Genomic DNA, 21287 nt, shown 5'->3' with positions numbered 1-21287 from the left:
AATTACAGAACATGTTCTTTGCATAGTTTACCAAGTGCAACCGACCACTGTTGCTTAAGAACGAGTTAATCCATTTAAAAAGTTGCTTCATCTTTTATTTCAGGCCTCCAACCAGGGAGACCTTCCATCCTCCTCCTCCTGTTCCACCCAGAGGTCGCTGATTCCACCTCCTAAAACCTGCCGATGTCTGGACTTGGTGACTTGCAATTTTAGTCCATTAATGATATCTTCGCATTGAGTTTCACGGCGGGACTGCTGACCTTAAGACCTCCTCTCATGGCTGATGTTGTTGTGGCCCAGCTGGTTTGGGCTTTCCTTGAAGATATTATTAAGACATGAAGAAGTAAAGGCCTTTATTCACCATCACCAAGTATATTGATCCATATCCTTGTTTGCCAAAAGGATAAAGACTTAATTGGAATATTTACCTCAAATCTGGCATGTCAGAAGCCTGAAAAGATGGGTCAGAAGTGTACTTTACAAGTGATTTTACCAAAATGCACTTATATTAGGACTTACTTATTTGCTAGTCCAGACTAACTTCTAGAAGTGGTTATGATTTAAGACTTACAATATTTGGGTAAGGAGATATGTCCTGCTTTTTAAATGATTCTTCAACTTTTCTATAGAATCAGGAGGGTGTCTAAATGCCAGGCCTGGTCACATAGAACAAACTGAAAAAGACTTTAGAGACGGATTAGTCCTAACTCCTTTTTTGTGGAAGGCAAATTCGAGGTTCCACAGAAACTAAGAGTTTACAATTGGTTAGAGGAAGAGATGTGTTTAGTAGAGTCTGGGTCTCTTAATTTCGGTCACCACACTTCAATCTCTAGATAGCCAATTGCTCTCCCTCAAGAAATGCCCACGTGTAGAAATTTGGTCACCAACTGACTATTGACCTTCCAGAAATATCCTTCTTCCATATCTCCCAGGCATGGGACTATCAAGTATTTTTTTCAACTTGTGCATTTATACTTGGATATGCTTTCAAAATAGTATTGTTGCCAAGGAACATCTGTAAATGCTTGGGAACCAGAAGCTTGGGATACCAATGACCATATTTATTGTTCTGCAGCCTTCATAGGTCTTATTAGTTCTGGCCTTAAGGAGGGAGAAGGATCCTTGACTCTTTCTCTGCCAAGAGATCAAAAGAGAAAGGAGGAATGTAAAAGAGAAACAGTTATCTATTTCCTTATTATTACCAGTAGACTTGGAATATCTGTGCAGAGAATAGAGAGCCATTAATATGTCATAATTATCATATGTCACTAATATGTCATTAATTTTGAGTCACTGGCACAGAAATCTACCTTTAAAGCACAAATCCTTAATTTGATACTTAAACATACAGTAAAGTTAGTAACAGACATATTTCTTTAAAAAATATCAGAAATCTGGTGATTTTTCATGAAATGTATTCTCTATCCCACACAGATATATACAAGCCCAGTATTAATGATCTATTTAAGTACAGTTTTATTGTTCCTTTCCTAATGATTCAGGGTTGTTGTTGTGGGTTGTCTTCCAGTTTCATTCATTGGTCCAGCAAACAAGGACTCCTATTGAAATTAATAGCTTATGGGTCGTGGGTCTTTTTTCTGACATAAAATACACTATTGGCTGTGGCCATTAAAAGAGTGTTTTGCAAGTCACCTACCAAAATGCCTGGCACACTGTAGCCATTCTGCAGTGGTTCCTTTAACCTCCTTCTCACTTATTTGGGAGAAGAAGAATAATGTGGGGTAGGGGGAGAACAAGAAATTATAACGTTGGTATGGTTGTCCTTCCTATTATTTATAGATGATCTCTTAAGCACATTTAATTTTGAGAAAAGCTACACGTTTTTGTTTTTTTTTTTAATATTCAGTATCTCTAGGCCCCTTCTTAGAGGCCAGATTTAGATTTTTGTACATTCTCTGATTAATAAGCATTTAGGTCAATAACATGGCAAAACTTACTGCCAGCTCATGGTGTTAGCATCTTCGTATGCACATCACTGTTTGTGCAATATTGGAATATTTGATTACATTTTCTTCTTCTGTGAGAGTAGTAGAAAACATAAAATTGAAAATGCTGATTAGAAACTTGGGTCTGACAAATGTGATACACTTGAGACATGGGTGGAAATGGTCAGGTGTTCACTGCATATCCAAACTGCTCCATGTTGTCAAAGAATGGCTCCAACGATGAGGTAAAATTCTTCATTTCCTGGAAACAGAAGTACCCATTATAACATAAACTTATTCAACTTCCACACAACTTTTATACACATTTTTAGGAATACATTATGTAACAAAACCATGGATTTCAGTACAGTGAGGATCAGAAACGAAATTTTAAGTAGATCTCCAAAGAGACTGTTAAAAAAGTTCTCTGTATGATGCTCTGGGAGACAACTCAGCGGCCGCCATCCTTCCCCAAGATTTTATGAGCTGGTTCAATAGAAAGAAGCTATTCGTTATAGTCATGGTCATTGCCTTTGCTTCTAACTGTACAAGGCATACTGTCCTCCAGCTCCTAGGCCAGTATTCTTCCTTCATCTCGTATTAAAACCTGTGAGAAGACAACCCAACAATATAAGCAACAAAGCACGAAGACTGAGAGACTATGAGTAAGAGGCTGGTGTTGCAATCAAATAATTTAGCTTGACATATTTAATGGTGTGAATAATCCCTAATGCTTTGCCATAATTAGGCAAAGTGATAGTATGTAAATTACTTCAGTGAGTAGTTTTACAAGTCAAGCTAAGTACTTATTCTCCCCTCCACTCTTGCTTTGTTACTAAAAAAGGGAGGTTCTAGCCTGTCCTGTATCACTTCACTAGCTGGGATTTTTAGATCCCGCTCCCATATGCACCGGGGAATGAGATGGTTTTCTGTGGTCCTCTTTCAGAGACTAGTGTGTGGTTTTGCAGCTGATTGGCTGAGGAAGCATTAATAACAGATTTGTCTCAGTCTGAGAACCAACTGTTTTAAGTCATTGCTTCCCAAAGAAAGAACTTAAGAACAATTACAGGATTTTCTCCATGCCTAGGGCATTTCAGCTAGAACAGAAAAGAGAGGTATACAGCAAGGAATAGCAACGGAAGGACTGTCCCACCCCAGAAGTAAATAACTAGAAAGACAAACATAACGAAGCAGAAAGAAGAAATAGACTTTCAAAGAAAAGGTGATCTGAAACTAGCCCTTCGACAAGGCTTGTCTTGAGCAGCCATAAGGCAAGTAGATCTCCCCCACTTGCCCACCAGAGTCTTAAAAGTTCATATAGAGAGGCCTTAACTGGGTTCAGTCACATATACCGTCCAGATGGTCTCAACAACACCTTACTCACTCAAGGCTATGTTCTTGGAGCAGCTCCCATTTTGGAAATGGTAGACAGAGTATATTTTCCAAAACAGGGAAGGGGGTGAGGATCCTCTAACTGCCAGGGTACAGTGTGAGGGTCGACTGGCGGTCACACTCTCTCAATTACCTTCTCCAACAGTGCCTGATACTGGAAATCAAAAGATATACATTGTTATTTATAGACCAAGACTTTTGAAGATCATGTTCATCAGAAATGAAAATAAAAGATTGAAATGGTGGGTTTCTGGATCATTTACTGGTCATAAGCCCTTTAACCAACTGAGTCTTAGGAGGACTACCATAAAAAGGCTGTACAGCCATTGGCGGGGGGTTCCCTTTTACTAGCATGTTTTCTCCCAGTCCTTTTGGTGTCACGGAATGGGGTCATTAATCTAGATGAATAAACTGGGGAAATTAGATATATCAATGTTTTTTACTCCCTAGTCTTACAGAACAGCCCTGGTTTTTTTGTTTGTTTGTTTGTTTGTTTTAAGATTTTATTTATTTTTGAGAGAGACAGAGACAGAGACAGAAACAGAGAGTGCATGAAATGGGGGAAGGGGCAGAGGGAGAACAGACTCCCTGCTGAACAGGGAGCCCAATACAGGACTCAATCCCAGGACTCCAAGATCGTGATCAGGGCTGAAGGCAGACACTTAACCCACTGAGCCACCCAGATCCCTGGAACAGCCCTGATTTTGATGGTGCTTCTGAGTCTTATCTTTTAGGGTAAAGTTGTCAGTTTCCAAAGATATTTGAAGCCACATTCCTTTTCCTCTAGCCAGTTATTTGATTCCTATTCTTTCTTTCCATACCTACCATTATCAGACTTTTGTCACCTGAAGCCATTTATCATCATCATTTCCTAGTACCTACCAGAATTCCTGGCACATAGCAGAGCTTGGTGAATAGTTGTTGAGTTAATGACCTTATATGCTCTTCCCACCATTAAACTTTTCCAAATACTCCACCAAAATAGGGTTTCCTCTTTTCTACTTGCCCATTGCTCTTACTGCCTCTGGAACATTTGCACAGCTGGTCACATTTTGTGCAGTTCTTTTTTTGTACACTGACCTGCCTGTTCTCTGTTGCGTGTGTACTTTCCTGGTTTTAAGACTACACTCCCCACATGGATGCTTTAAATTCTTCTTGTGTCCTCCCCACCCCCAAGCTGTTGCCAACCCAGTACTCCCCACAACACCCAGTGGATGTTTGCTGCTTCAAATCTGTGGAGGCTGGTGATGGATGTTCAAGCAAGAAACGACTCATCCATCTTAATTCAGCACTTACACTGATTGTTCTTCAATTGTGCATCATCACTCGATTCAAAAGCAGTGATTATTCATTCACGGAGCATTTACTGAGCTTTCACTATGAGCAAGTCACTTCGCTAGGTGCTCTAGGGGATTTACAAAGATGTATAAGACGCCTCCTCTGATTTCTATAGCAATTACTGGTGTACGATTCATTCAGCAATTAATCACATACTGCCTTGTGATGTCTCCTAGACTGGCTAAAAAGTATTGTGTAAATCCTCTATGCAGTTTGACTTTTCACTTATTAATGTCTTCATTCACTCAGCAGATAGTTTGAGTGTCTATATGTGATGAACGCTATTCCAACAGCTGCGACAGGTACAAAGATGAACAAATGATCATCCTTGCCATCACTAAAGGTCAGAATGCAGGGGCGCCTGGCTGGCTCAGTCGGTTGAGTGTCTGCCTTCGGCTCAGGTCATGATCCCAGGGTCCTGGGATCAAGCCCCGCACCCAGCTCCCTGCTCAGTGAGGATCCTGCTTCTCTCTCTCCCTCTTTTGCTCCCCCTGCTTGTGCTTTCTTTCTCTTTCTCTCCCTCTCAAATAAATAAAATCTTTAAAATAAACAATAAATACACATTCCTGAAAACTCTACTGGACTAATAATTGTTAAAGTTTTTTTTTTTTTTGAAGGTGAGAATGTAGTATAGAAGAGGAGATGAAAGGTGGTAACTATGGCATAACATATTGAATGCTTTTGGAGTGCCAGAGAAAGGATGCTCAACTTCTTGGCGGGGGTGGGTCATAAAAGGTTTCACGGAAGAGATGATAATTCACTTAGGCCTGGAAGGAGAGTATCTAATAATTGTCCACTTATTTGTATTCTAGGCAAAGGCACACAAGTATTAAAAAAAAAATGGTATTTTGGGGAAATATTGGGATGAAGCCAGGACAGAGATTAGTGGGAGGTAAAGTTGGAGTCTGATAAATTGGGGTCTGATTGTGCAGCTGCCTGTTAACAGGGCTGTCCTTTAGCAAGAAATCCCCCCCCCAATTACATACATAGCACATGGTCATTGTAAAAAACATCCAAATATTAACAGGTATGTACAAAGAAGAAACTTACCTGGTGTGAATGGCTTGCATCATAAACTTTCAGATTGTTTTCTCTGGGTAGAAATTAGGACCATTTAAAATGATACTATATTCCAGGCACTGGGTGGCTCAGTCAGTTAAGCGTCCAATTTCAGCTCAGGTCATGATATCAGGCTCCATACTCAGCGTAAGTATCAATCTCTCTCTCCCTCTGCCTCTGCCCCTGCTCACCCTCTGTTTCTCTCAAAATAAGTAAATAAAATTTTTAAATGTGATTATATCTATTTTGTCAGCATTTTCATTTAAAAGTATCTTTTGAGGCACCTGGGTAGACAGTTGGTTTCCGATCAGGTCATGATCTCAGGGTCGTGAGATTGACCCCTGCGTTGGGCTGTGTGCTCAGCACAGAATCTGCTTCAGATTCTCTCTCCCTCTCCCTCTGCCCCTCTTGCATGCACATGCTCTCTCTCTAAAATAAATAATCTTAAAAAAAAAAGTTCTTAATATCACTGTATGCCAGTACATACAGGTCTATTTCATTCTTAAAATGACTGTAGAGGTGGAGGTCCACTAGTAGTAAGAAAGACTGATTCTGGAACCAGATTGCTTGGGACTGACTACTCTTTCAGCAAACTGCTTAACCTCCTTGCGCTTCCGTTATCATACCTGTAAAATGAACATATTAATAGGACCTGTTGCATAGAGTTTTTCTGAGTATTAAATGAGTCAACAGGTGTAAAGGGCTCGGAATAGTGCCTGGCAGATGAAAATTTTAGCTGTGTTTCCATGATTTATTTAAACAAAATTCAAGGAGTGTTTTAAAATAATTTAAAAAAATATTTATTAATTCTAGACAGAGGGTACACGAGCAGGAGGAAGGGTGGGGGACGATGGAGAGAATCTCCAGTAGACTCCCGTGGATCAAGGAGCTGGATACAGGCTGGATCCTACCACCCTGAGGTCATGACACCAGCTGAAATCAAGAGTAGGATGCTTAACCGACTGAACCACTCAGGTACCCCTCAGGGAGTGATTTAAACAAGAGAGTGATATAATCAGGTTTCTTTTTAGAAAGATCACTCTGGCACCTGTTGGAGAGGATAAACGGGGAGGGAAGATTGGTGGCAGGGATCCTGTTAGATTGTTGCAATACGTTGAGATGGAGATTGGCTGTTACTGGCAGAAGAAAGAAAAAATAGATTTTGAGGCATTTCTAAGATTAAATCCTACCACTTGCTGACTTATGATGATTGAAAAGGGACTGTCCGACTACAGGTTCCAGCGTTTTGGTGCCATATTAATACGACAAGCATTTTTAAAGTTCCTGCTACGGGCCTGACACTGTTCTGGACACAGGATCTCTGCTTAGGAGAGGAGCTCGGTTTCCAAGAGGAGTTTAAGTCTGTGGACAGGAGACCAACGGTATAATCGAACAGATAAATGAGTAAGAATTTCAACAAGATCGATTAGTACGGGCCCGATAAATAGTCAAGTGACTCTAAAACACGTATCCACTCCTGTACGGGTCTAACAATCTCCCAGGACGATGAGAGGCGCGCGTGATTCATTCATGGCGGTGGACGGGAGCCTGCAAAGCGTTATCTGGTCTGATCCCCCAAGCTCCAGAGGCTGCGGGTCCCACCCCATTTCACAGGCGAGGAAGTCGAGGCCAGGAAAACGTAAAACGTTTTGGCCAAGGTCACAGAGCTCCCAGCGCCCGGACGCGGCCCGAAACGCGCGCGGGTCAGGTACCGGCGCGAAGCTCCAGGCCGAGGCCGTGGGTGCGCGCCGCCGCTCCCGAGCCCCGGGGACGGATGGCCCGGAGGCCCCAGCGGCCCAGGCGGGCGACCGGGCGGCGCGCGGGGCACCCGAAGCAGGGGGCCCCGGGCGGGTTCGCGGCTCCCGGGGGCGGGGGCGGGGGCGGCCGGCGGCGGTTGCAGGCCCGCGTCGCGAGGCACTTCCGGCGTGTGCCGGGGTGGCCGGATGACGTGGCTGAGTCAGAGGAAGAGGCTGAGAGGCGCCGAGGGGCGGGGGAGGCTCGGGAGCGGGCGGTGACGGCGGCGGCGCGGAGGAGCCAGCGGCTGGGCCCGGGCCCCGTGCGTCTGTCCGCGCCCCGTGGATGCGAATCGGCCGCGGCGGAGGCGGCGGAGGCGGAGGAGGAGGAGGAGTCGGTGCGCCGGCACCGTGCCGGTGGGAGCGCGGAGGATGAGGCGGCTGCCGGGCGCTCCCGGCGTGGCGGCGGCCGCCGCGCTGTTGCTGCTGCTGCTGCCCCGGGCCCGGGCGGACGAGCACGAGCATACGGTGAGAGGCGCCCCCGGCCGGAGTGGCCGCCCTCCCCCACCCCCCGCCCGCCCCGTCGCCCAGTCCGGCTTGGCGCGGCCTGGAGGGCTGGGCGGCCCCGGCGGAGCCCCGCGGCCGGGGAGGACGCCTTCCGGTTGGGCCTGGCGGAGCAGGAACCCCGGGAGCTGGGAGGAGGCGTTTGTGGGCGCTCCCGGGGCAGGACTCCGCTCCCCAACGCCTGGGCCTCGTTGTCCAACCCGCACCTAAATGGCGCCACGCTGGAGGGCCTGGGGGCCGGGGGCCGGGGCGGGACCGTGGTGGGGGTCGGCGCTCACTTCCCCGGGGAGGGGCCGGCCGCGGGCAGCCCGGCTCGGGGCTGGTGCCCCCGGGGAAGAGAGCTGCGCTCTGGCTACCGGGGGCTACGACACAGCGGAAGATGGATGCATCACGATTACCCGTCATACACTAACCAGGAAATATCCGCCGTTCCTTGGTCCTCACCGGCCTTTATTTTCTCTCCTGCCCAAACCGGATCAAGCCCCTGGCGTGGGGACGGCACCGATAAACTTGGGGTGAAAGGCAGGTTACACGTGTACGTGCATGCACTCAGTGTGCCCGCACTCGCCTCTGGGCCTTGCTTGTAACTTTCTGCGCCTCCTTTCCAGCCCCTAGATGAGGCTCCCATCCCGGGGGTCTCCGGGCAGCTTCTGGCTGTAGGGGGTCTTGAAGTTCCCAGGGTTCCTGTGGGCCGAGAACAGTCCCTTTCGCGTTTGGCTTAAAAAGTGATTGGCTGTTTATTTAATTGGTATTTTCACATCAAAGCGTGGATGTTAACGACTCTTCAAATGACTTTCACTGAGGGCTGTAACTCGATGGTTTTCGGAGTGCTAGATGCGAACCAGGCAGGGAAGTCTTGTAAACTGAGATGTTGCTTAGCGAGTAATTTTTTTTTATTTTTAATATCGTAACTCATTAATGACGTGATTTTTCGTGAGAGGTTGTGTACGTACTAGATCTGAAAGATTTGGGTGAGTCTTGCTGTCATTCCTGATAAGTGAGGAAGTGAAGCGATCGTCCTTATTTATTCAGTGACCCTACTTTAGATTTTATTTGTAATCAACCAGACTTTTTCTCTAGTTCCTGGGTTGGCTGAGCTTTTATTTTAGCTAATGGAAGCTCTAAGCTTTTGGCTGTTTTACCTTCAGTCACAGCCAGAAACTTCCTCTGTGTGTGTGTGTGTGTGTGTGTGTGTGTGTGTGTGTGTGTGTTTGGAGGCACGAATCTGAAATCAGTGACATGTTTTTGTGCTATATTTGTGACTTCACCTTAAGATAATTCTGTTCATAGTTTAAACAGTTAAATTAAAAAACTGTTTCCTGTTGTTTTCTCTGTCAGGTAAAATCTAAAAGTGTAAGAACCTGTTCATTTGCAGTGGGCATCCTAATATTTTTCCAGTTTTTTGAACACTCAAGGAAAGTTACCAAATAAAACTCACAGCCCTTTCTTAGCATACAGGCATACAAGTTTAAGATTAGTATTCTTCTTTTTGATCTTGTGTTTTATATAGACTGTTATAAATAGGGAAAACTATTAATATTTCACAAATTTGAGATATATAGAAAGGATTGAGTTTAATTTATAGATGTAAAATGTAAATACAGATTGCACTGAAATTTTACTGCCGGGAACATTTCAATTTTTTATACCAGCAATAGAATATAAAATATATGAGAAATGCTTTTTGAGAGGATATAGTATGTGTGGGATAATTGCTGGGCAGAAAGATTTAGAATCCATTTCATTTTATTTGTGTCTACATTGAACTGGTCTCACTTGGTTATATTTTATTTATTTATTTATTAAAGATTTTATTTATTTGACAGAGAGAGAGACACAGCGAGAGAGGGAACACAAGCAGGGGGAGTTGGAGAGGGAGATGGAGGCTTCCGCCAAGAAGGGAGCCTGATGTGGGTCTCGATCCCAGGACCTTGGGATCATGACTTGAGCCGAAGGCAGACACTTAATGACTTAGCCGCCCAGGTGCCCCATTTTGCTTTTAAAAAGCAAAAATGTTGTAGGAAGAATAACATTAAGCTGTAAGTATAAAATTTAAATAAGTGTCTTTTTTTTTTTTTTTTTTTTTTTGCTATTAGCCAAAATTTTTACTTTTCCCAAGTTCCTTAAAAATATTTTTTGAAAACTGGGCATTCACCTTAGCCAGATAAAAGTACTGAAAAGGTTATGGTCAAGTGGATTTTTTTCCCAAGAGCATGGAAGTAGCTAATGAAGAAAGAATGATATTGAAGGAGGAGAAAAATTGCCAAGGAAATGGTATTGAGTAGGTGTGTAATAAAAACTTGGGGGGTTGAATTATGAATTAGAGAGCAATTCTCAGAAGTTAGTTTGCCCTTTAGATTAACTTTCTGTGAAGATAGTTTCCAGAAAGAAATAATAACTAATAGGACTGTTGTTGGCAACATGTGCTGGGCACTGTTCTAAGTACTTTACATATATTAACTCTTATTTTAAATATAAATAACCTGTGAGAGAGATAATATTATACCCTTTTAAAAAAAAGATTTTATTTATTTATTTGACAGAGATCACAAGTAGGCAGAGAGGCAGGCAGAGAGTGGGGTGGGGAAGCAGGCTCCCCACGGAGCAGAGAGCCCGATGATGCGCGATGCTGGATCCCAGGACCCTGAGATCATGACCTGAGTTGAAGGCAGAGGCTTAACCTACTGAACCACCCAGGTGCCCCATACCTTGTTATAGATAGGGAAACCAACACTAGAGAGGTTAAGTTATTTGTCTGAGGCCACACAACCAGTGGGGAAGGAGGTAGGATTTGAACTCAGTCTGAATTAATAGTCTTTTACACTTTCATAGAACATGCTCTGCAGCCCTTCATTGTAAAAATAGGACAGTAAAACACTTGGTATTAAATTGAGTAGTTCTCTGTATTGATAATATTTTTAAGTTCTTAAAGAAATTTTTCGGTAAGTCTAGCTCCATTAATGGGTTGTTACTGAAGAAATGTTTGGATAGCATTAAGGAAGGATAGGGCCCACTTAATGGGCATTTGACCTGTGCAGTCACATACTATGTGCAAGCATTGGATACTTTGCTTGATTTGATGCTCTTCTGTCACCATCTAGAAATTTTTAATTTTTTTTTTTTAAAGTAACCTGTACATCCATCGTGGGGCTTGAACTCATGACCCTGAGATCAAGAGTCACATACTCCACTGACTGAGCCAGCCAGGAACCCCTTAATAAATGTTGAACAAGGAGACCTGAATTTTTATTTTTTTAAGATTTTATTTATTTGTCAGAGAGAGAGAGAGAGAGGTCACAAGCAGGGGCAGTGGCAGGCAGAGGGAGCCCGATGCCAGACATGATCCCAGGATATCAGGATCATGCCCTGAGCTGAAGGCAGGTGCTTAACCAACTGAGCCACCCAGGCGTCCTTTTTATGTACTTTTTAATGCAGAGCTCTTATAATGTTCTCATAAGGATAATGAGAAGGAAATATGCTGTTAACTTCTAGAGGCTATAGAGTAACATCTAGAATATATAAAAATGTGTCCTTTCACCTTTCTACACTAGAATCATAAATGGATTGCAGGACATATTGTTTGGAGTAAAAAAATAATGAGCGCTTTCATGAAACATAGCCCTTAATATGTGATTAAGGGTCATAAAAAATACTTTTTAGAGTGAGTCAAGGATGTAGAAGGTGTGGTTTATGCTTATTTGTTTTTCTGAAACTCAGAGAACTTGGAAACATCTATAGTTAGAGTACTGTGTCTCCCAAGATTCCAGAGCACTCTGTTAAAAAGATTTCAAATTGAGAATCAGAATTTTAGAACTCCGAAGTCTTGAGATCATTTAATCCAACACACTCATTTTCCCCATGACCTGAAGAGGCCTACTGACTGACTCTCTAGTCCTTGCTTTTTCTACTTGCCTTGTAGCAATAGTATGTAAAGATGTCAGCACCAAAATCCAATAATGAACCAGAATCTTAATGCATTTTATGGTTTGTACTGTAGTCTTGAAGTTTTATGGGTTCTGTTTCCTCAGGGTCACAAAGTCATTTTTTTTTTCTTTCTTTTAGTCTGTTAATATACCCCAGTTCTGTGCTTGGCACAGTGGTATTTAATCAGTGCTTGTTCAGTGACTGGAGTAATTAGGGAGCTACTAGGAACAAGAACATGCAGTGTTGGAAGGGAGAAACCCTATTGCTTAAAGCACAGTGAACCAATCGAGACCATTGTTCATTTAAGATGCATAGTGTTTGGGATTCCTTTTGTGACTTAGGGCTAAATTCCCCATTTCTTCATGGCCCATTGTAGCTCTGGTAGGTAATGTTAGAAGGACCTGATCTGTGCGTAGTTTACAGTCAGCCTCTGCTATAAACAGTTATACCACTGAGTGATTTTAGGAATAGTTTGTTTGCTTTCCTTTGGCAAATAGCAGCCTTTTGTCTTTGTTTTTAAGAGAATAGCCCCAAGAGGGGCGCCTGGGTGGCTCAGTAGTTAAGCGTTAGCCTTCCGCCCAGGTCGAGATCCCAGGGTCCTGGGATGTGCCACTGCCCTCCCCACCATCAGGCTCCCTGCTGGGCGGGAAGTCTGCTTCTCCCTTTTCTACTCTCCCTGCTTGTATTCCCTCTCGTGCTGTGTGTGTGTCTCTCTGTCCGGCAAATAAATAAATAAATAAATAAATAACAATCTTTAAAAAAAAAAAAGTATAGGAACTCTTAAAACTTATTTGAAGATTTATAGAGAACAATTTCTTTACTACAGGTGAAGCTGTGAGTACTTTAATATAGATCAGTTTTAGGAAATGCCATAATTCGTTGTCCTATTTTCAGCTGTACTCTATGGTAGACTCAAAGTTTATTTAGGTACAAAGCTATTTTGAGAGAGAGGGAGAGAGCACAGTTATCTCAAGGGACTATCCCAAAATATACTTCTATATTTTATCATTTATTTGTATTAAAATTGTGATTTTTTTAAATAAAAGACATTGAAATTATGATTTCTGAAACACTTTCAGAACTAGATTTTTGCTTTCTCAGATACATAATTTTAAAACATGCATCTTTTACTTCATCCCATGAAAGTAGTGGCATTTGGGTGCTTATTCTGAGCCATTAGTGCTTTGCCTGTATATATAAATTCTTATTTCTTTATTCAGATTTTACATGAGTACAACAGTAACACGGTCTCCTAAAGTGTTCCTCCTGAGAAAAAGTAATTCCTGGTCTCTATCAAGAAGGGAAACCTCTGTGTCTCCCCTTTTCCAGCACATAAACAGTATTTAAGTAAGAGAGGCCTAACATTGGTGACATCTTGAGAATAAAGGTCATAAAGGTCTTTGGAAATTAGAACACAAGTAGCTTCCTAGGAAGCTTTTTTCTTGGGGGCAGATTAAAGGTTCAAATGGAAAAGTTGTTTGCTCTTCAGTACTGTCTTTAGTTGCTTTGTACAACTGTACTTTTTTCATATTTTCTTCATTTAGTTTTTGCTTCTTTAGCTAATGAAACTGACTAGGGATTAGAAAAAATGTACTCCCAAGTTTGTAAGCATGATACTAATTAGTTATATGATCTTGGACAAATTATTTAACATCTCTGTTCTTTAGTTTGTGTAATGTGTAAAATGGGGAAATACTAGGATCTATCTTAAAAATTTTGCGAGGATTAAATATTCATGTAAAGACCATAGAACTATGCCTAACACATAGTATGTGTTTATTAAGTGTTAGCTAATGATACTGTCAGAAAAGATGGTGAGATCATGTTAGGGATTGGTCTGTAAAGGCTTTACCTCATCAGAATTGAAGGGTTTGAGAAAGGAGGAATTTGAGTAGTTTTGAAGGGTAAGTAGAACTTGGCTAAGTAGAGAGAAGGAGGGCATTATAGATTTGGGAGCATGGCATGAGAAACAATGTAGGAAAGGAAATGAAGGGAAGACCGTATGATAAGCCATTTTGGCTAGAGTGGACAGCTCAGAAATTCAGTTTAGCAGTGAGAACTGGAAAATGAGTGGAATGGTGAGGTGAAGAAAGCAGGTAGTCTGAATTGTCCTCCTCGCGTTCGGCTGCTTCCCAGGAAGGCCTCGTGGAAGGAGCCACTGCCGTGCTCAGGGATCCCCTCATTCACTGCTGTGCTTCCTTGGCTTTTTTCCCCTTTTTCTGGTTATACTCTGCAGGGAAGTTATAAAACTCAATCTTTCTCAGTGTCATTGGCCAACTCAGAGTTCTTCCAAGGAAAGGATTGAAAAGAGCTTGCTAGGACTTCATGGAATGTTTTGAAAGTGAATGAGGTTAGCCTTTTAGCCATGAGTAGAGAGAAGAGCTTACCTGTTGCTCTCTTCCCGCAGAGTGGTGGAGGTCAGGGACTGTCTCAGCAGCTTTGGGGAAAGGAAAGATTTTTTTTTTTTTCCTTTTTAAAAAGTTGTTTTAAGTCTTTCGATATTTTCTAATTTCAATATATTTTTAAGACTCATTTTCTGTCTTGAAAAAGAACTCTTGTCTTGGGAGCACTTACTGTCAGGGATAATCAAGAACTGCAATGAAAAGAAACATTTTAGATTCATTATATTGACCACGGTAGTATAAAAGAAAAGGGGCATTTTTGACTTAATGTTCACTCTAACCACACCCCCTGTATGTGTCTGTGTCTGTATATGTATGAAGGTGTGTGTATTAAATATGTATATATATTTCTAATTATTATTTCAGTCCTCTTCCCAAAAGGACTCTGTGGCTACAGAACGGTGTAGGGTTTGTGACCGTGCAGTTTCTGTCATGTCATGACAAGCCTCCTGCCCTGTTCAGGTTTCACAAAAGGCTAAAATAAGTGACTTCAGAATGTGTAGATGAACATACGCTGTGACCCTTCAGTTATATTAATCTTATGTTTCAGTTTGTATAAAATAAATGAAAGCCCTATTTTAACAAGTATTTATGTTCAAGTTTTTGTCTATTTTTAAAGGAATTATGAGTATTGGAATTTATAGAAAGTGTTCTTGTGCTTATTTTTACAAGTAACATTTAAACATTGCTGCATTCTTAGCAGGATTAATGACAAGGTCCTCATTGATGGGTCCTCTTGTTCATTCTAATCTTAAATGGAAAAAATCTTAAGAAAATCTGTTGATTTTCTTTCCTCCTTCCGTGTCCATATTAGCACGGTGAATAATGTTGTTTCTGGGCTCATCATTATTTGATGTGCTATTGGGCGTTCGTGTGCTGTTGGACGTTCGTGTGCTGTTGGACTATGTTTATACAATACCTTCTCTAAAACAAAGTGTATTTTGTTACCTCCCCTTACTTTTTTCTCTAAAAGGGTACTGTTGCAAGCAGTGCCACATACCAGTCAGTACACATACTTCAAGCTTTTTTTAAGTCAGTTGCTAATGAACTTTACATTTCATTATTTGTCAGTGTTTTCCCATCGTATTAAATATTTTTTGTGTACATTACACTATGCAGAGAGCTTTCTGCCTAGCAAGCAGGTCTCGTTTCTAATACCAGTTCTGGTTAGTTGATAATTGATTGGTTTAGCTCACTGCTTTGAGAATTCTTATGCTATAACCATATATATTTAGCAGAAGGGAGTACCTTGATTGATTGGTGCTGTGTGATCATGAGCATTGGATGGAAGAGTGGTGGCATACATAACTGAGTGGGGATGTATGGATATATTTTTATTCATTCCTTCATATGTGAAGATTATATACAATTGTTTTTCTGAATTCACTTGAAACCACTTATGATTTTCTGTATTTTTATTCATTCTGACTCTTCTCTACCAAGGCAGAATTAATCATTCCTTTATTGTTGCTAGAGTAGCCCTTTACTACCTTAATTTTAACACATATTCATTGTTAAGCATTTACTTATCTGGCTCCACTATGGATTGTGAACTTCTTAAAGGAAAGGACAGTATTTTATTTATCTGTACATTAACCCTTAAACCACATGGGTTTGAACTGTATAGGTCCACTTACATGCAGTGTTTTTTTTTCCGTAAATACAGTACAGTATGATAAAATGTATTTTCCTTTTAATTTTCTTAACATTTTCTCTTCTCTAACTTACTTTATTGTAAGAATATGGTATATAATACATATAACATAGTAAAATGTGTTAATTGACTGTTTATGTTGCCAGTAAGGCTTCTGGTAAACAGTAGGCTGTTATTTTGGGGGAGTCAGAAGTTACATAATGGATTTTTGACTGTGGGGTGTGTTGATAACACTAACCCTGCATTGTTCTAGGGTCAGCTGTGTATCCTTAACACCACTATGCTTGGTATGTGTCTCATGTATTCAAAAAGTAGGATAGTTATTATTTTCTTAATGACCTAGATGATATTTTGTATGAACAATGAGACATTTATTATATTTGAAGAAGAGGTGATTAGATCTAAGTCATAGGGTACTGGTGGTGTGAACCAAAAGGAAGAGGTAGAGGCTCTGGGTAAGAGTAGACAAGTCAGTATTTTTTGGAATACAGAGGAACTTGGGGTTTGAGTCTCCTGTTTGAGAGAATGGTGGTACCGTTAGAAAAACAAAGAGTAAAGAAAGGCTAGATTTGGGTGGGACGAGTATGGTTTTGGAGTGATTGGATTTTGATCAAAAACGTTTGTATAATTTAAATGGAGCACTGGAGGTAAGAATTTGGTAGTTTGGTTAGTTGGATAGCTTCTTCTGTTACATGCTCCATAGCACCTTACTTTATTATAATTGTTCAGTGTCCATCTTTCCAGTTATCTGAGCTCCAGTAGCACAGGGAACATGTGTGGTTCAAAGATGTATCCTCAGTTACAAACATAATTTATTGGTGTGTGGCAGGCACTCACTAATTGTTCGGTGCCTTAACTTCTATACTACTTGTTGACTTAAATTGTATCCAGTGTTGTCTTCAATTTATATTGCTGATTAGGATTACTAGTTTTAAAATTATTTGGGTAATTGCTTTTCATAGAATCACTGAAATTTTGAACTTGAGATCTTAGAAATCTTTGGTACATCCCCAATGCTGAAAAGGTGAAGTCACCTACCCAAAGTCATTGGACCACACTCCAGATTTAGCTACATACAGTATTTACTGATGGGGAGAACCATAGTTTTTTATTCAAAGAAATATGCATACAGTGTATGTCTTTCAGGCTAATAAAGCGGGGCTGGGAATAGCATGATGGCTTGAATGGACTGTGGGGATTCCATAGTGTGGCTTTCTCTTCTTTTTGTTCAGTCATTTCTCTCCTTTCTAGTACTTTGACCAGTGGCCATGGAAAAGATTAGAAAGTAGAGGAAATTTTATTTGTGTTTGCTGGCAACATTAGATTTTTTTTTTTTTTTTTTTTAGTTTCTAATGATTAACATGGGTTTCGGGTAAGCTATTGATTTTCTTTCTTCCTTCCATGACCATATTAGCACAGTGAATAATGTTGTTTCTGGGTTCATCATTATTTGATGTGCTGTTGGACTGTGTTCATATAATACCTTCTCTAAAACAAAGTTTAAGAAGAGGTGGATCTGCCTGAGACCACAATCAGAAGATAAAATTTTTAAATTCACTAAGTGTCAGGGCACCTGTGTAACTTAGTTGTTCAAGCGTCTGACTCTTGAACTCAGCTCAGGTCTTGATCTCAGGGTCTTGATCTCTAATTTTGACTTTATTGTCTACAAGTGTAAAATTCACCAAGTGTCTTTTTTAAGGTGTGGACATTGATCATCGGATTAAAGTAAACTTACAGTGTTTTATTTTATAGGTTCCCAGAGACAGTATACTTTTGTTTAGCACAAATAACAAATATTCCCTTAATTTGAATCAGATTTAAAAAAATATATATTATGATATGCTTTTTTTGTTTCAGTATCAAGATAAAGAGGAAGTCGTTTTATGGATGAATACCGTTGGGCCCTACCATAATCGCCAAGAGACATATAAGTACTTTTCACTTCCATTCTGTGTGGGGTCAAAAAAAAGTATCAGTCATTACCATGAAACTCTGGGAGAAGCACTTCAAGGAGTTGAATTGGAATTTAGTGGTCTGGATATTAAATTCAAAGGTAAGTAAACCTTAGTAGTTCTTATAATACAAGTTAGATTGTAGATCAGGGTTTCTCAGTTTATGCCTTATTGACATTGGAGCCAGATAATTCTTTTTTGTGGGAGGCTGTCCTGTACATTCTAGGATGTTTAGCACAGTTCTTGGCTTCCATCCAGTAGATGCCAGTAGCACCCTCCAGTTGTGACAACCAAAATTGTCTTCAGGCATTGCTGATTGATCTTAGAGAACCACAGCTCTAGACTCTAAAAAATGTTTAATCTACAAGTTAAATGTATTGCATTTAGAAAAGTATGTTAGTAGCAAAGATTTATTTGGAATATTTGTAAAATAATAAATAATTGTTAATAAAATTCTATTTCCTTAACCTATTTCTTTCTGAAAAGTGATTTCTGGTAAACTCTCTAGTGACTGGATGTATGTGGTCAGGGAAGGCCTTCATAGATTCACAATTTTTGGAGGTGTAGGGATATAGTGGGGTATATGGGATACTTAAAAATCTTGTGTAAAGCCTCAAATCCAAACTGTACCATTGGCTCAGAATGTATTAATCAGTATGTATTAATTTGCTCTCTCAGTTCCTGTAGGGTAGTGTGGTTTTAAATTTTAAGTCAGGGACGCTTGGGTGGCTCAGTAGATTAAGTATCTGCCTTTAGCTCAGGTCATGATCCCAAGGTAATGGGATCAAGTCCCCCATCAGGCTCCTTGCTCAGCGAGGAACCTGCTTCTCCCCCTGCCTGCTTCTCCCTCTGCCCACTGCTCCCCCTGCTTGTCCTCCCCCTCTCTCTTTTTCTGACAAATAAAACCTTAAAAAAAATTTTGGGTCAAAGACTTGTTAAAATTGGAAGAAATACTCATCTGTTTATTATGCTGGCATCTATTTTATCAGGCCCTTTAAGTACGTTTAAACTTTTAATTTTCCTCTGTGAAATTTGCCAGAGAGTATATTTCCTGCATAGACATTTTTAACTCAGTGAGCAGAAGCCTGAGTAATTGAATTTTTACAGGATCTTTGATGAGGCATCTTGATTTTTGAATAGAGCTTGGATCTTGTAATCAGGAGCTTTGAATTTTAATCCTATTTCTTTTACTGTATTGATTTTACTGAAGTTCTTTACTCTAATTTTGACTTCATTGTCTACAAACCTAAAATACTGACTTCTGGCATTTTTGCACTTTATTTTTTTTTTATTTTTGCACTTTTGAGAGGAGGATGTAATTGAGAGATTTTACTTATTTATTTATTTAGAGATTTTATTTATTTGAGAGAGAGCACCAGTGAGGGAGAGAGCATCGGGTGGAGTGGAGCTGAGGGAGAGAGAGAAGCAGACTCCCTGCTGAGCAGGGAGACCAATGTGGGGCTTGATCCCAAGATCCCTAGATCACCAACCTGAGCCTAAGGCAGGGGCTTAACTGACTGAGCCACCCAGCCTCCCTGATTTGAGATGTTTTATATTTTAAAGATGTTTAGGTTTGGTTGGTTAAGTTTTATTTTTTTGTTTAGAGTATTTTTTTTGTTACCGTTGTTCAAAATCAATATATGTATTTGCATTCTTCTCCCCCTTTCCATTCCTCCACTATATTCTTTGAGGCTTAATTATAAAATTAAGTTGTAAATTTAAACCACAGGGGCCTGGCCTGTAACTTTATAAATTATTGTAAACATTCCCTGAGGCTTGTGTTTTAATTTAATCAGGTAACATAAATATTTAATTACAAGTAAGGAGAAAACTTAAGACTAGATTGTGGGATCTTTGAAAACCTCAATCCTGCATTTATTCACTTAAGTTTCTCCTTTTTCATGTTTGGTGCACATTTCTAATTTACTAGAGAGGAACCAGAGAGAGCAGAAAGGTAAAATCTCTGAGTCTTACTTTGCTACCATGGACAGATTTTGTAGCTTTTTGAAATCCTCGCCCTATTTACTAAAGAAGAATAGTTATTCAGCTATCTTCACCTTTCTTATTTTATTAGTTCCTTGAGGCTGAGATGGAAAGATTGTCTGGATAGAGAGAAACAGTTTTCATGGGCTATAAAAGTGGGGTTTACTTTACTTTCTGACTGAGCACCTGAAGATGAAAAGAACAAGAATTGGCCAGGTGTTATTCCCCAAGAGTTGGCGGTTCCTTGGAATCTTGTCAGCTCTGTCCCTCCATCACGGATGTGCTAAGGGAGCTGCTAAATTAAGTGGTTGAGATGAAAAAGTAAATGCTGATTAGAGTTCTTTTTCTGCTATAGTCCCTTGCTTGCCCTGTTCAAAGACATAGTTGATCATGCTTTGAAGAATGTTTTATGAGGTTTCCTGGTTATTTGTACTATCATAGGATTTTAAAGGTTGGATGCACCTTAGAGATTGTGTCATCTGATTTCCCCTTAGTGAGGCCCAGAAATGAAATGATTTGCCCAAGTCCTATTACAGCATATTAGTAATGCCACAGAAACTAGAACCTTTTGTCCCTATGTGAATTATAGAAATATTTATATTGTTAATTTTTCATCTCTCAAGTATTTGATTTTTAAAGGTTCTTCTGAAGACATAAGAAAATAAAATTTTGGAAATATTTTGAAACTAGGAAATACTATACACACACACACACACACACGCACGTAGGTATATACACACACCTTTTTTTAAATTTAGTAGATTCTGTCAGGCTAAATGGATTGGTATTTCCAAAATGAAGGTCACTAAATAGACTTTTAGGGAACTAGTAATAGTTTTAAGTCTAATGTAGGATGCCTCTTACTTGAGATTTTATGCACAACTTTTTCCCTCATAATAATGTTATATACTCCACTAGACAAAATATTACATTCAGCACATTTAGAGAAAATTCAAAAGAGAAGGCAGAATTAAATGGGGTATCTTTCAGCCAGGCCTGAATTCATTATCTTCCGATTTTAGAGGGTACTTCTTGGAACTTGACCATTGTGGAGCGGAAAAAACAAGTCTGAGAGACTTGCTGCATCCTAGTGCTGCCTCTGCCTACCTGTGTAGTCGTGGACAAATTATTCTACCTCTTTGATCTCATTGTCCTCACCTCTGAAGTGAGGGAAAGTATCTGATAGAATTGTTTGATTTAAGTGAGGTAATTTATGTAGAACATTTATCAAAGTTCCTCATACATAGTTTACATTTTAAAAATGGTCATTGATGTGGATACTAATAGCACATAACGTAGATCTATAGTTCTGACTTAATTTGGTACTAGCAATTATGAAA

General features: G+C 40.3%; 2 protein-coding genes across 3 annotated transcripts in view; both read left to right on the top strand.

Moving 5' to 3' along the window:
- The window catches only part of LOC111144693 (phosphoinositide-3-kinase adaptor protein 1), a 119326-nt gene extending 115743 nt beyond the window's left edge, over nucleotides 1-3583 (top strand). For both annotated transcript variants that reach the window (XM_022499114.1, XM_022499113.1), the window contains one exon: nucleotides 104-3583. In XM_022499114.1, coding sequence (XP_022354822.1) covers nucleotides 104-161 — 58 coding nt within the window. In that variant the 3' untranslated portion in view covers nucleotides 162-3583. The remainder of the gene's footprint in view (nucleotides 1-103) is intronic.
- Nucleotides 3584-7741: 4158 nt separating this feature from the next.
- The window catches only part of LOC111145090 (transmembrane 9 superfamily member 3), a 67873-nt gene continuing 54327 nt past the window's right edge, over nucleotides 7742-21287 (top strand). Inside the window, exons 1-2 of the mRNA XM_022499721.1 lie at nucleotides 7742-7996; nucleotides 17870-18065. Coding sequence (XP_022355429.1) covers nucleotides 7901-7996; nucleotides 17870-18065 — 292 coding nt within the window. The 5' untranslated portion in view covers nucleotides 7742-7900. The remainder of the gene's footprint in view (nucleotides 7997-17869; nucleotides 18066-21287) is intronic.

This window comes from Enhydra lutris, unplaced genomic scaffold (assembly GCF_002288905.1).
Source record: "Enhydra lutris kenyoni isolate GAN:26980312 unplaced genomic scaffold, ASM228890v2 scaffoldscaffold12, whole genome shotgun sequence".
In the NCBI taxonomy this organism is placed as follows: Eukaryota; Metazoa; Chordata; class Mammalia; order Carnivora; family Mustelidae; genus Enhydra; species Enhydra lutris.
Note: the sequence above shows the minus strand (reverse complement) of the source record. Positions and strands in the feature narration are given on the sequence as shown.